The 15929-nt window shown below is 42.4% G+C and overlaps 1 protein-coding gene across 1 annotated transcript; it reads left to right on the forward strand.

Annotated features, from left to right (window-relative positions):
• Positions 1-235: 235 nt before the first annotated feature.
• hddc2 (HD domain containing 2) lies at positions 236-15578 on the forward strand. The gene is made up of 6 exons (XM_067984591.1): positions 236-337; positions 6579-6700; positions 7630-7732; positions 10284-10352; positions 13716-13854; positions 14505-15578. The coding sequence occupies exons 1-6, from the start codon at positions 266-268 to the stop codon at positions 14606-14608; spliced, it is 609 nt and encodes a 202-aa protein (XP_067840692.1). The 5' UTR covers positions 236-265; the 3' UTR covers positions 14609-15578.
• Positions 15579-15929: the final 351 nt, after the last annotated feature.

Consider the following 15929-nt stretch of genomic DNA (forward strand, 5'->3'; position numbering starts at 1 on the left):
TGATCGTTCATCAGAAATATGCCTTAAGAGCCGATTTAGCATTTGATTAGCAATACTCTGCTACCCGACATAACCGAACACATCAATCTGAAATCAAGCCGTTTGATTTTCTCCGTGCTCTAACTCATTCGCTTTATATTCCTGTGCATTATTTTAACTCCGGTCTTCACTCAGTGAGTTTAAAAACAACAAGAGCAAATCAGACAGCGCGCGCCCGCTCGCCGCTCCCCGGGGCGATTGTGATGTCAGTTCCGCGTTAGCGGGGATGGCCGCGTGCACGGGAGCCGGGAGCGCGAGGAACTTGCTGCAGTTCATCAACTTGATGGGCCAGCTGAAGGTGAGGGAGGGGGAGCGGGCCAGCTGAAGGTGAGGGAGGGGGAGCGGGCCAGCTGAAGGTGAGGGAGGGGGAGCGGGCCAGCTGAAGGTGAGGGAGGGGGAGCGGGCCAGCTGAAGGTGAGGGAGGGAGAGCGGGGCAGCTGAAGGTGAGGGAGGGGGAGCGGGCCAGCTGAAGGTGAGGGAGGGGGAGCGGGCCAGCTGAAGGTGAGGGAGGGAGAGCGGGGCAGCTGAAGGTGAGGGAGGGGGAGCGGGCCAGCTGAAGGTGAGGGAGGGGGAGCGGGCCAGCTGAAGGTGAGGGAGGGGGAGCGGGGCAGCTGAAGGTGAGGGAGGGGGAGGGGGAGGGGGAGCGGGCCAGCTGAAGGTGAGGGCGGGCAGAGCGGAGCGGGGTGAGGGCGGAGCGGGCCAGCTGAAGGTGAGGGCGGGCGGAGCAGAGCAGCGAAACCGCCGCTTACAAATGTGCATTTAATTGGATTACTGCCGCATCATAGCGGGCAGGATCATACCGACCGCAGCGGCAGCAGTCCTCACACAGGGGAGAGAGGCAGGAGCTCCCGCTCGTCTGTGCGCTGGTTTATTTGATGCATCGAATGTTCCCACTGTCGTATCGTTCCAATCCCGATCACGTATCGTTCCAATCCCGATCACGTATCGTTCCAATTGCGTTCCAAGGAAGAATTTTGCTTCATTGTTCCCGAGCGCCGCCTGTCGGCGGAGAGACTAATGGTATCACCGGTTCTCTGGAGCGAGTCTCGGGTTTCATTCATTCATTCAAGGGATCCCTTGAATTAGGTGTTCATTCTGCATAGAAATTACAATACAGCAACAGGCCGTTCGGCCCAACCAGTGCTCATGGGAATATGATGTCGCAGTGATAACGGAGACCTGGCTCAAAAAAGGGCAGGATTGGGTACTAAATATTCCTGGGTACAAGATGTTCAGGAAAGATAGGGAAGGAAAAAGAAAGGGGAGGGTGGTAGCAGTTTTGATTAAGGAGAATATTGCAGTGCTGGAGAGAGAGGATGTCCTGCAGGGGTCAAGGACAGAATCTATTTGGTTAGAGTTAAGGAACAATAGAGGTGCCATTACACTACTGGGTGTATTCTATAGGCCACCAACTAGAGGGAAGGATATAGAGGAGCAAATTTGCAGGGAAATTACAGAAAGGTGCAAGAAGTATAGAGCAGTGATAAAGGGGGACTTGAACAATTGTAATATAGACAGGGATAGTAATGGTGTAAAGGGAAAAGAGGGGGAGGAATTTCTGAAGTGTGTTCAGGAGAACTTTCTTGATCAGCATGTTTCCAGCCCAACAAGGAAGGAGGCATTGCTGGATCTAGTTCTGGGGAATGAAGTGGGTCAAGTGTCAGTGGGGGAACATTTAGGGAACAGTGACCATAGTATCATAAGATTTAGGTTAGTTATGGATAAGGACAAGGAGCAATCTAGAGTAAAAATACTTAGTTGATGGAGGGCCAATTTCAGTGGGTTGAGAACAGATCTGGCCTGGGTAAATTGGAATCAAAGATTGGCAGGCAAAACTGTAATTGAACAATGGGCAGCCTTTAAAGAGGAGATGGTTCGGATACAGTCTAGGTACATTCCCATGAGGCAGAAAGGTACGGCAACCAAAGCCAGAGCTCCCTGGATTATGAAAGAGATAGAGAGTAAGATGAAGCAGAAAAAGGGGGCGTATGACAGATGTCAGGTTGATAATACAAGTGACAACCAGGCTGAATATAGAAAGTACAGAGAAGTGAAAAAGGAAATGAGGGGCAAAGAGAGAGCATGAGAATAGACTGGCGGCTAACATAAAAGGGAATCCAAAAGTCTTCTATAGGCATATAAATAGTAAACGGGTAGTAAGAGGAGGGGGGAGGGGCGATTAAGGACCAAAAAGGAGATCTACGCATGGAGGCAGAGGGCATAGCTGAGGTACTAAATGAATACCTTGCATCTGTCTTTACCAAAGAAGAAAATGCTGCTAAAGTCACAGTAAAAGAGGAGATAGTTGAGATACTGAATGGGCTATAAATTGATAAAGAGGAGGTACTAGAAAGGCTGGCTGTACTTAAAGTGGATAAATCGCCTGGTCCGGATGGGATGCATCCTAGGTTGCTGAGGGAAGTAAGGGTAGAAATTGCAGAGGTGCTGGTCATAATCTTCCAAACATCCTTAGAAACAGGGTGGTTAACTTCGGTGGTGGGGAAACTTTTAGAAACGATAATCCAGGATAAAATAAATAGTCACTTGGACAAATGTGGTTTAATAAAGGAAAGCCAGCATGGATTTATTAAAAGCAAATTGCGTTTAAATAATTTGATTAAGTTTTTTGATGAGGTAATAGTGAGGGTTGATGAGGGCAATGCAGTTGATGTTTTTATGGACTTTCAAAAGGCGCTTGATAAAGTGCCACATAATAGGCTTGTCAGCAAAATTGAAGCCCATGGAATAAAAGGGGCAGTGGCAGCATGGATACAAAATTGGCTAAGTGACAGGAAGCAGAAAGTAGTGGTGAACGGTTGTTTTTCAGACTGGAGGGTGGTATACAGTGGTGTTCCCCAGAGGTTGGTACTAGGACCACTTTTTTTTTATATATAAATGACTTGAAATTGGGTGTACAGGGCTCAATTTCAAAATTTGCAGATGACACAAAACTTGGAAATGTAGTAAACAGTGAGGAGGATAGTGATAGACTTCAGGAGGACATAGACAGGCTGGTGGAATGGGTGGACACATGGCAGATGAAATTTAACACAGAGAAGTGCGAAATGATACATTTTGGCAGGAAGAATGAGGAGAGGCAATATAAACTAAATGGTACAATTCTAAAGGGGGTGCAGGAACAGAGAGGCCTGGGGGTGTATGTACACAAATCTTTGAAGGCGGCAGGACAAGTTGAGAAAGCGGTTAACAAAGCATACGGGATCCTGGGCTTTATAAATAGAAGCATAGAGTACACAAGCAAGGAAGTTATGCTGAATCTTTATAAAACACTGGTTCGGCCACAGCTGGAGTATTGTGTCCAATTCTGGACTCCGCACTTTAGGAAGGATGTGAGGGCCTTAGAGAGGGTGCAAAAAAGATTAACTAGAATGGCTCCAGAGATGAGGGACTTCAGTTATGTGGATAGACTGGAGATGCTGGGGTTGTTCTCCTTAGAGCAGAGAAGGTTAAGAGGAGATGTGATAGAGGTGTTCAAAATCATGCAGGATTTAGATAAAGTAAATAAAGAGAAACTGTTTCCATTGGCGGAAGGGTCGAGAACCAGAGGATTGGTAAAAGAACCAAAGGCGACATGAGGAAAAACTTTTTTACGCAGTAAGTAGTTAAGATCTGGAATGCACTGCATGGAAGGGTGGAGGAAGCAGATTCAATCGTGGCTTTCAAAAAGGAATTGAATAAATACTTGACGGGAAAAAATTTGCAGGGCTACGGGGGAACGTGACTAACTGGAATGCTCTTACAAAGAGCCGGCACGGGCTCGATGGGCCAAATGGCCTTCTTCTGTGCTGTAACCGTTCTATGATTTTGGTGCTTATCCTTTACAAGGTGTCAGCCTTGACTCAGTGGCAGTTTTTTCACCTCTGAGTCAGGTGGTCATAGGTTCAAGGCCCACTCCAGAGATTTGAGAACAAAATCTAGGCTGTTACTCCAGTGCAGTACTGAGGGAATGCTGCACTGTTGGAGGTGCCATCATTGGGATGAGATGTTAAATCGAGGCCCCATCTGCCATTTCAGGTAGATGTAAAAGATCCCACGGCACTGTTCGAAGACGAGCTGGGGAATTCTCCAGGTGTCCTGGCCAACATTTATCCCTCAACCAACACCTATAAAAACAGATGAACTGGTCATGTATTTCATTGTTGCTTGTGGGATCTTGCTGTGTGCAAATTGACTGCTGCTTTTCCCTACATTACAACACTGACTTCACTTCAAATGTACTTCATTGGCTGTAAAGCACTTTGGGACATCCTGAGGTCATGAAAGATGCTATTTAAATGGAAATTCTTTCTCTCGTGAGCAGTAATCCTAATCTCGTGCCACCTTGTTACTATATCGCTTTATCCCTCTTTCTTTCAACAACCTATATTACCTATTGTTAAATGTTGACATGGTCTTGGCTTCAAAAACTCAGGATGTGCCTCAGCCTCAACAATCAATGTAAAAATGTTTCTCCTGCTCTTTGTCCCAAGACTACATTTAACCTATGTCCCCTTGTTCTAGTTCCTTCTACCAATGGAAACACTTTGTTTATCTGTTCTGTCCCATCCCTTCATAATTTTAACTACCTCTATCAAAGCATCCCATAATCTCCTCAGTTGTCCCATGAATCAATAAATATCAATTTTCCACAGTTTGACCTGGAGCAGACACTTCAAATGGGAAGAAATCTTACAGCAGTCTTCAATAAAAATAAGTTATTACTTAGGAAAGGTTGCAGTTTTCTTCATGCTGCTGTGATGTACAACCAGTCAGACTGTTACAATTTAAAATACTTGGACAAACATAGTGGTGATATGTTTATTCACTATATTTTAATGCTAAGCCAGCTTTAAAAATGTTCAAAGTTCTGCTTCCTGGAATTTGATGAATATCATCAAAATTATTTGTACTTGATATGTTGTTGGAATAGCAGACTTCAGATAATATGCAATGTTTTGTTATTTTTATAACACTGAACAGAATGATCCATTAGTTGAGCACTCTAAATTGATATATAATACATGTTACTATTTAGAAATAGTCCTTGGGCCAATGAATAATCTCACTAATTGTGCTATTATACTACAGATACTAGTTTGAGATCTATATTTGCTTACAGTGATGCAGAGCTGGCAGACCCAAGTTATACTGCTGATTCAACATCACTCTCTGGCCAAGTAAAGCTCTGTATGTACACGTGCAGATTATATTAAGAGGCATCCAAATACTGGTTAGATTTTAATCTTAACAAAAAATCAATGCGACGCTTTCTACTAACATTTTAAAAAGTTACAATTTTTTTAAAGTTTCCAAGTGTGCAGTTTTGGTCTCCTTATTTAAGAAAGGATATTATTGCTTTGGAGGCGGTTCAGAGAAGTTTTACCTGACTGATTCCTGGGATGAGGGGGTTAATCTTATGAGGAAAGGTTGGACAAGTTGGGCCTGTGTACACTGGAGTTTAGAAGAATGAGAGGTGATCTTATTGAAACACACAAGATCCTGAGGTGACTAGAAGGGGTAGATGCTGAGAGGATGTTTCCCCTTGTGGGAGAGACCAGAACTAGGGGTCACAGTTTAAAAATAAGGGGTCTCCCATTTAAGACGGAAATGAGGAGAAATTTTTTCTCTCAGAGGGTCGTGAGTCTGTGGAACTCCCTTCCCCAGAGAGCGGTGGAGGCAGGGTCATTGAGTATTTTTAAGGCCGAGTTAGATAGATTCCTGATTAACAAGGGAGTCAAAGGTTATAGTAGATAGACGGGAAAGTAGGGTTGAGGTCACAATCAGTTGTGATCTTATCAAATGGCAGAGCAGGCTCGAGGGGCTGAATGGCCTACTCCTCTTAATTCATATGTTCGTAAGTGGTTTTAAAGTTCACTGTACAGCATTTGCAGTTATATACAGGTGGCACTAAGATTTTGCTGCTGATTTATACTAGATAGTTTGTGTAACTGGTTTGTTATTGAGACTAGTAGATTTAAATGAATGTGTACAATTCGAATTTCTGTTTGTGACTAACTATTAATGGTAAATGAAAAACAACATATTGGGCAGTGAATTTCCACATGTATAGGATGGCTGTTAGGAATTCTTAACTGAAAATCAAAAACTCAACAAAGACAGGTGCAGCACCTCAGAAATTTGTCCTCGATACATAATTTATTTAAACAGTGAAATATATGCTATGTTTCCAGAATTTCCACAGCTCTTCTGAAGTTATAATGGATGAACAGGAAATTCTCTGAGTAAATTCACCCTATAATATTTTAAATTATCTATGAAAATATTATTGTATAATCTAAAGTTTCATATCTTTAAAAATAAGTTGCTTGTTGGGAAATATATCAGATTAGTTTAGGCTTTACCTATACTCCTCACTTTGACTTTAATTTACTACGGCTGTAAGGTGTCATGTTTAGTGCAAGGAAACTACAGTAAGATGAACAGTTTGAGTAATTTATACAAGAGAAACAGGAGTGAATATAATATAATGAAATGCACTAGGAGTCTTAAAGTGTATAATTATCTTTTTTTTTCTGTAGAGAGTACCTCGAACAGGTTGGGTATATCAAAATGTGAGCAAGCCAGAGAGCGTGTCAGATCACATGTATAGGATGGCTGTTATGGCATTCTTAACTGAAGATCAAAACCTCAACAAAGACAGGTGCGGTGCAGTACTTCCGAAACTTGTTCTCAATACATAATTTATTTAAACAGAGTGAAATATCAAGATGATGTTTTAAGTTTATTAAAATTAAGTCATAATATCCCACAATTTTCTGTTTTTGTTCATATCGGCAGTGCTTTTCAAATGACTCTAGCATAAATCATAACATAATTAGTTTAGTTTTTAAGAGATTAAAATGAAAAATGTTGTGAATTGAGTTTAGAGCAATTGCTTTTTACTACCGTTTCACACAGTGCAATCTGATGGTTGTGACAATGTTTTTGCATGTTGTTAAACTGCAGGCTTAGGGATTGGTAACCAATATTTATTAAACAAGGTGAAAGTACCCATTTAAGAGATCTTCTAGCACTACTGAGCTATAATAATTCTGAATACATATAAGTTGGGTATACCTTTTTCTTTGTAAAGCAGTCTGTGCTGAATAACTAGAATGCAGTAAAATGTAGCTGTGATTGGTATACTGAGATAAATTTGGCTCCCAGTTAGGTTGTATACAAAATGCTGTTACTCAATGACCTCTAGCAGATGTGCTCAGGGAGAATTTCCTCTTTCCTGACCTCAGTGAAATATACTTCCTTCTAATCTGTCTCAATGAAATCTCAGACAGCCCGGGTTCTACAGAGGAGTCCTTTACAAGAGAAACTAGATGGTAGTGTTTTAAAACTAAAGCTGTGAGACTTTACAATGAAACTACTTCTCATGATTAATGCTCTTTTAATAAATTATTTTCTAATTCTAATAATTTATATACCACTAGTTTTGTAAAATCTAATTTGCATTGAGGATTATAAAGAGGAACTTGTGAGTTTTGGTAGCAAAGAGGTCTGCTTTATTTTATTTGGATGGCAAAACTTAATTAACAAAGCTTTTCATTCTAATTAGAATAATGTACTTTTCCTTTACAGATGTATAAAATTAGCCCTGGTTCATGATATGGCAGAATGCATCGTAGGTGATATAGCACCAGCAGACAACATCAGTAAAGAGGAGAAGCACAGGAGAGAAGAAGTAGGTTCCAATAGAGACTTCCTCTGTTGAATTTCCAAGTGGATATCTCAGGGTACTGATGGGGTCTCTTCTTCTGGAGTTCATGTTTTGAGTACAGAGTGTTTCCATATTTCCAAAAAAAATACTATCAGCAGCCACAATTGTTGGAAAATTTTCAAAACTCAACCTGACCTGATTTCATATTCTTACTATTCTCTTTCCTCCCTCTCACGGGAGTGAGATTGCCAGTTTTAGGTGGGTGATTTGGGGAGAATGGGAAACTGTTTGGGAAAGGATCCATTTTAATGGGCTGATCAAAGAGGAAACTCACAGTGTTCACGAGATATCTGGATTATTTTACTTGTTCTGTTGAACAAAGCATGATAGAGGATTATAGAAGGATGTGTGTGTTTGTTATACTGGTTTAAAACAAAAATGATCACAACTCTAGATGAGTTTACATTCTGCACCTCAGTCTGTCGTTCTTTGGCCAATTGGTCATTACTTCAGTTACATAAAACTCTGATTTTTAACATTTTAAAATAATCATAAGAACATAAGAAATAGGAGCAGGAGTAGGCCAATCAGCACTGTTTCATTCAAAGATTGGCATGCTGGGAAACATCTTTTTTGTGCCGTTCGTGCAGCTGTAACTAGCAGTATATCACTTCAATTATACGTCTACTTATGATCTCGGTCTTGAAAATTTCAATTGACCCGCCATCCACAGCCTTTTGGGGGAACGAATTCCAGATTTCTGTTACCCTTTGTGTGAAAAAGTGATTCTTGATTTCACTCCTGAACGGCCTAGCTCTAATTTTAAGACCAGAGGAAATAGTTTCTCTGTATCTATCCTATCGAATCCCTTAATCATATTAAATACTTTGATTAGATCACTCCTCAACCGTCTAAACTCAAGGGACTACAAGCCAAATTTATGCAACCTGTCCCCATAATTTAACCCTGGTATCATACTGGTGAATCTGCACTGTACCCCTGTCGAGGCCAATATATCTTTCCTGAGGTTTGTTACCCAAAACTGAATGCAGTACTCCAGGTCCACATCTTGCTTTTAAAAGAACTTTAAGCTGGTTTCACATAACAACTTGGAACATGGCTTTTCTTAGTGTACTTTGGGTGTCAAGGCAGGGGCTGGAATCACAGCAGACTTTCGACAGCACTGGGCTGGAGAAATCCTGTTGTTTAAAGTATATACTATTATCTATTTTAAATAATGGAGTCCTCCTCTGCTTAATGCTGGTAAAACCTCTTTCTTCACTTCCGGGGAGTGAAGGGAATTCATTCTTCTTCACCCACCTCTCCTACCTCTGCCCCATCGTTCCTTGAGCACCTGTACCTTTCCTGCTCCCTCCTGTTGCTCCTTGTCACTTCTGCTTCTCCATTCCCCACCCACCCCGCCCCATCCTGAGCATACATACCTTTCCATTCACACCCCACCCCACTCCACAGGGAAAACCTCTACTGATGTCCTTTTTTCAGCAGCACCCCACAATCCTCCACTGTTCCCAACCCCTGTCAGTACTCCTACACCCAGCAAGCCCCTCCCATGCTCCCACATTCTGCATCGCACTGCTTATACATCCCGAGACTACCCCCTCACCACTGCCAAGCTTTGTAATCCCTCCCTCTCTGAGTGCTCTCACACTCTGGCAGTCCTCTCCCACAACCCAGGATTTTCTTCCTCCAGTACTCCCATACCCTGACACTCTTCCCAGTCCTACCAGACTCTGGTTGCCCCATCCCTGTGCTCCCAAACAACAGGACTACCCCTCCCAGTGCCACCATATCCTGCAAACTCTTCCAGATTCTCACCTCCCCCTCCAGTGCTTCCACAACTCATGATGTCTGTTCTCAATGCTCCCCCAAGACCCCACTACCAACCCACACGGTCCCCCCACACTCCCCATTATGATGTGATGAGTTGGGTATATGTACATGGTAAATAACAAGTCTGTAAATGACAATTTGGCCATATAAAAAGAAAAAACTTCAAATGTTGAAATAAAATGCTTGAAATACAGAATAGGTCATTCAGCATTTGAAGAGAGGAAATAGGTTGTGACATTTTGTGCAAAGATCCTTTTGTCAGAATTGAAGGCTAACATATGAGTAGGCATTTTAGTAAAGTTGGAAAAATAGAAAGGAACAAGAAAGGGCAGAGAAACAAACACACCAATCACGGAGAAGGATTGATTGATTGACCTGCAAACTGCTTAATAGAAATCTGGTAGTTGATATAAAGTTCATCAGTAAGGAGATGGAGACATAAAAAGGACAAAAGAATGTGCATATATTGGAGGGTAAAAAGACATGAGAGAGACCCACACAAGGTGAGAAATTAGAAAAGATAGCAAGCTACAAATGTAGCAGATCTGAAATTAAAACAAAAGATGCTGGCAATCCCCAAAGCATCAACCATTCCCAAAGATGAAAAGGTCAACACTATGGGCTCAATCCCCAGTGGGTGCTGAAGATCACTGTGTATAAATGTTAAGTTCTTCCATCCTTTGGCAAATGTATCTTGATGCAAAAATGTTCTGCTTTCCTGCAGGAAGCTATGAAACATTTAACTGGACTCTTAAGTGATGATGTGGGTAAAGAGATGCTGGAGCTTTGGAAGGTGAGCTATGGATTAAGATAAAACAATTTTTATATTTATGCTTCGATAACTCAACTTTTCTCAATAGGATGCTTGTACTAAATGTTGTACTAGGGATTACTGACCCATATTGTTTTTTTAAAAAATAAACCTTCTTGGAAAATACAGGTTCGTTGAAAGCTGCTTAAAAGAAGCGTTTGAAAACAATAACACAAAAGCAAAATACTGCAGATGCTGGAAATCTTAAACGAAAACAGAAAATGCTGTAAACATTCAACAGGTCAGGCAGCATCTGTGAAGAGAGAAACAGTTAACATTTCAGGTCAATGACCTTTCATTAGAACTGGAAGAAGTTAGAGATTTAACAATTTGTATGCAAGTACAGAGCCAGGGAAAAAGGGGAAGGAAAGAACAAAAGGGAAGGATGAAGAGCAGGAGTGATTAAATGATAAAAGGGAAGATGGTGCAAGACAAAAGGGGGATGGTAATGGGATAAGTAAAGAAACAAAAGATGGGTTCAGAGGAAGTGTAAATGGTAACACCAGAACCATTACCAGTACCTGTCCGAAAAAATGGGAGCTGAGGTTATGATCTGAAATTGTTGAACTCAAGTTGAGGCCAGAAGGATGTAAAGTGCCTAATGGAAAGATGAGGTGGTGCTCCTCAAGCTTGCATTAAGCTTCATTGGAACAGTATAGGAGGCCGAGGACGGAACGGGACGGGGAATTATAATGGCAAGTGACCGGCAGGTCAGGTTCATGCTTGTGGACTGAGCAGAGGTGTTCAGCAAAGCGATCACCAAACTGCGTTTGGTCTCTCCAGTGTAGAGGAGGCCGCATTGTGAGCAGTGAATACAGTATACTAAATTAAAAGAAGTACAAGTAAATCGCTGTTTCACCTGGAAGGAGTGTTTGGGGCCCTGCATGGTGGGAAGAGAGGAGGTGAAAGGGCAGGTGTTGCATCTCCTGCACTCGCACAGGAAGGTGCCATGGGAAGGAGAGTGGGTGTTGGGAGTGATGGAAGAGTGAATCAGGGTGTCACAGAGCGGTCCTTTCGGAATGCTGAAAGGGGAAGGGAGGGATGTGTTTAGTGGTGGCATTGCGCTAGAGATGGCCGAGGATGATCCGTTGATTGTAGAGGTTGTGGGATGGAAGGTGAGCACAAGGGGGACTCTTTCATGGTTTTGGGAGGGAGGGGAAGGGATGAAGGCGGAAGTGCGAGAAATTGGACGTACACGGTCGAGGACCCTGTCAACCACAGTGGAGGAGAATCCTTGATTGAGGAAAAAGGAAGACATGTCGGAAGCACTGGTGTGAAAGGTGACATCGTCAGAAGAGATGCGATGAAGACGTTGAAACTGGGAGAATGCAATGGAATAAAGTCCTTACAGGAAGTGGGGTAGCAGGAAGTGTAATCAAGGTAGCTGTGGGAATCGGTGGGCTTATAGTAGATATTGGTTGACCGCCTATCCCCAGAAATGGAGGTAAAGAAGTTGAGGAAGGGAAGAGTCGGAGATGGTGAGGGGAGGGTGGAGATTGAAAGCAAAGTTGATGAAATTTTCCAGTTTGGCGCGAGAGCAGGAAGCAGTACCAACACAGTCATCAATATACCGGAGAAAAAGGTGAGGGAGGGGACCTGAGTAGTACTGGAACAAGAATGTTCCACTTATCGCACAAAAAGGCAGGTATGGCCAGGACCCATATGGGTTCCCATAGCGACATCTTTTATTTGGACAAAGTGAGTGGAGTCAATGGAAAAGTTGTTCAATGCAAGAACGAGTTCAGCCAGGCGGAAGAGGATGGTGGTGGATTGGGAATGGTTGGGACTCCATTCAAGGAAGAAGCAGAGCGCTTGCAGACTGTCCGGATTGGGGATGGAGGTGTAGAGAGAATGGACATTCATGGTGAAAAGTAGATAGTTATGGCCAGGAAACTGGAAATGGTTAAAGTGGTGGAGGGCTTTGGAAGAGGTGTGGATGTAGGTCAGAAGAGACTGGACAAGGGGAGAATAGAGTCGAGATGGGAATAAGTTCTGTGGGGCAGGAACTGGCTGAAACATAGGAACATAGGGTCTACTGGGGCAGTCCTGTTTGTGGATCTTGGGAAGGCGGTAGGAATGGGGTTGGGGGACTATGAGGTTGGAGGCTGAGGGGGGAAGATCTTCAGAGATGAGGTCAGTGACGGTCTGGGAAATGATGGGTTGAGGTTCGGCGGTGGGGTCATGGTCCAAGGGAAGGTAGGAGGAGGTGACTGAGAGTTGGAGTTCAGAATCCGCAAGGTAGAGGTCTGTTCGCCAAACAACAACAGCACCGCCCTTGTCAGCAGGTTTAATGACAATGTCAGGGTTGGACCTGAGGGAATGGAGTGCTGCAAGTTCAGAGGGAGGTAGGTTGGAGTGACTGAGGGGAGTAGAGAAATTGAGATGGCTGACGTCATGTCGGCAGTTCCCAATAAAAGGATCGAGAGGGCAACAGGCCAGAGGGAGGGGTCCAAGTCCAACGAGAATTCTGAAGACAGGAGAAAGGGTCTGCTGTGCAGGGTGGGGGAAGACTCCTGGCCAAAGAAGTGGGCGCGGAGGCGAAGGATGAAGAACTCAGCAGCATGTCGAGCTCGAAACTCATTGAGGTGGGGTCATAAGGGGACGGAGCTAATGCTAAGAAAAAAATAGAACTCCATTTATATAGCACCTTTCATGTCCTCAGGGCATTTCATAGCCAACAAAGTGCTTTTGAAGTGTAGTCCCTGTTGTGATGTAGGGAAAAACAGCAACCAAGTTGCACACAGCAAGGTCCCACAAATTGTAATGAGATAAATGACCAAATCTGTTTTAGTGATGTTGGTTGAAGGATAAATGTTGGCCAGGACATCAGAACCCAAATAGTGGCATTGGGATCTTTTACATCCACTCGAGAATGCAGACTGGGTCTCTGTTTAACATCTCATGCAGAAGGACAGCCTATCCGACAGTGCAGCATTCCCTCAGTTCTGCACTGAAGTGTCAGTTTAGATTATGTACTTCAGTCTCTCAAGTGGGGCTTAAGCCAAGGCCTTAAGGAGAGGGAGAGAAAATAAATTTAGGTCAAAAAACAAAACCTGATTAATAGTGATGACATATTTGCTTCACCATTTAGCAACAGTTTCATAGAGAATTAAGTGGACATCAGTTAGTGATTGTGATAAATTGTAGAGCACATCTGTACTTGTACACAATACCTGTATCACTAATACTCTGCTCACACTTCATGTTGAAGGACAGCTAATACCTGTGATACATTTTGTAAAATTTAATTCATGCGTATGTGCCCACGTATCTGTGCTATGCAGTATATTATTCAGTAAATGGAAGCAGTGGAAAGCATTTTTATTTGAATGTACCTTTCTACAGGAATATGAGAACCAGTCAAGTGTTGAAGCCAAATATGTGAAAGAACTGGATCAGTTTGAAATGATTATGCAAGCTTTTGAATATGAAGAGATGGAACAAAAGCCTGGCCGATTGCAGGAGTTTTACGATTCAACAAAAGGTTAATGTTATTCTTGTTCTGTATTAAGGCAATAAGGGATTGCTTATACACCAGTTAATGACATCCCCCCCCCCAAGTAATTATTCTTTTGTAATATGATTGCACAGTGAAGTGCCTTTTTTAAACTTTAAAAAAAAACATATACTCGTTCTCTATGTGGAAATGCAGAGCCCAATTAGCATCTGCGAGGAATTGCAGGCACAATTGAGTGCCAAAGCACTCTGTGGCACAGTGTATTGGTATACTGCTAGAGTCCATCCCTGTAACACGATATTTTTAAGTCATGGTTGTGTGCACTTAAGGCACCTCAGCCCATTCTAAAATGTATTTTGAATAGTATGCTTTAACTTGTAGCTACTGTGGTACATTGTTCTTCAAAACTCAACTGGAAGAAATGTTTTAAATTTCCATTACTTGCCTGGCAAGGATCCATATAGTCTTGAAGGCTAGTGTCTACACCTTGTAATCTTAGTCTGAATAGAGGCAGAAAATCCCACTATTAAGTGAATATTAGGTGATATTCTGCTGAATAAATGGGATTAGTGCATCAAATTCTAACACATTAAAAGTAAATTATATATAGCTAGATCGACCAAGTGGCATTTTCACATTGCTGCCTCCTTGTACTTGTATGAACTTGTGTCTTCCAGGAAAATTTCATCACCCTGAAATTCTTCAACTGGTGGCGACTTTAAACGCAGAAAGAAATTCCAGACAAACAAAAGCCAGCACTTCAGATACACCGTCTTCTTGAGAGTGTGAGCCCAACATATTGCCTCACACTTCATAAAACTCTAAGACAGCATCCTGAGTTAAAGCAGTCAAGTAAATGTGTTTTTAAAAATTGCATCACTCTTTGTTTTGGATAAGTAAATTCAACACTGAACAAAACCAAATATTAGTAGTTTTATACATTGTGACATTCCGGCATGTATTTCAATAGATAAAAGTGAAAATTGAAAATCTGAAGGCTACTTTTCCAAGTAAGAAAACATTCAATATTTTTCTCAGCAGGGGGCGGTTTTAAATATACAGCCAAATGGGTGTAAAGTCGCTGATTCATCTGCTGCATCCAAACTGTTTAACAGGTCTGATTCAGATTCGGGCCTCCTCGGAATACAGTCAGTGAGCTGCCCACCAACTCACTGAAGTAGGGGGCTGAAAATCCGGTGACTCCATGAGCGAGCTGAGCTGGAAATCATCAGTATAAGGAGGGGGAACTACCCATTGGCTGGCAGTGGGCCACAGTATTTGCCCCACAAAAATGCTGTTTTTGGAGTGGCCTCCGCCCATTTGTACTTGAAAATTGGAAATGGGGTCCTACATCCATCCTATTGCTTGTTTTGGGTGGAAGTCCTTGGTGCCCATTTACAGGCCTGCTGAAAATCACATCAGCCATCCAAGTGGCAGCCACTTTTCCCTTGGCATTTTAAATGGAGTGGCCAGCAGTTGAAAATTGTCCTTTTCGGTTAGTAAATCAAATGTTTTAATCCAAACAGATAGTGGTGCTGGGAGAACAAAAATCCCCCCCCAAAATTTGGTGTTCTTTTGGCAGTCTGATGAGTTTTTTTTCCCAAATGGATTTTAAAAACTATCTACATTAGAAAATGACAATGTGTGTAACTTAAAAAAAATGTATGAGTGTTTACAAGGCTGCAAACTAAATGAGCTCAGATGGCAGCATAAACTGCTACAACAAAACCAATTAAATTTCAGCCTCAAAATCATCTCTCGTCATTTTGTTTTTAAAAATATTTTCAGTTTTATTTGGGTTTCTGTTTTTGCTTAGTTAATGCTGTAGTCTCAGCTTGCAGTATGAATAGCTAATTATCAGTTCAAGAAATATAAGTGCAGTCAGGGTTGTGAGGTATCGTTGGAGCAATTCAGAGAACTTTACCTTGCATGTACCCATTATCATGCCTGACCTAGGGAAGGAAACATCAGCAACGACTCCCACCGTTAGACCACAATCTAATGATCCTTGCTGGAAAATGCACAAGGAGTAACGCAGATGTCAAGGACGAGATCAAACTCAGTTCTGAAGCTGAAGTCGGAGGCCCCTAACGTCCGTAGAA

This window comes from Heptranchias perlo, chromosome 5, assembly GCF_035084215.1.
Source record: "Heptranchias perlo isolate sHepPer1 chromosome 5, sHepPer1.hap1, whole genome shotgun sequence".
NCBI classification, from domain to species: domain Eukaryota; kingdom Metazoa; phylum Chordata; class Chondrichthyes; order Hexanchiformes; family Hexanchidae; genus Heptranchias; species Heptranchias perlo.

Excerpts from the sequence above, each read along its gene's own strand:
- hddc2 (XM_067984591.1), top strand. The coding sequence starts at position 266 with ATGGCCGCGTGCACGGGAGCCGGGAGCGCGAGGAACTTGCTGCAGTTC. Across the intron at positions 6,701-7,629 it reads CAAAACCTCAACAAAGACAG|ATGTATAAAATTAGCCCTGG; the intron begins GTGCGGTGCAGT and ends TTTCCTTTACAG. Across the intron at positions 13,855-14,504 it reads GTTTTACGATTCAACAAAAG|GAAAATTTCATCACCCTGAA; the intron begins GTTAATGTTATT and ends TGTGTCTTCCAG.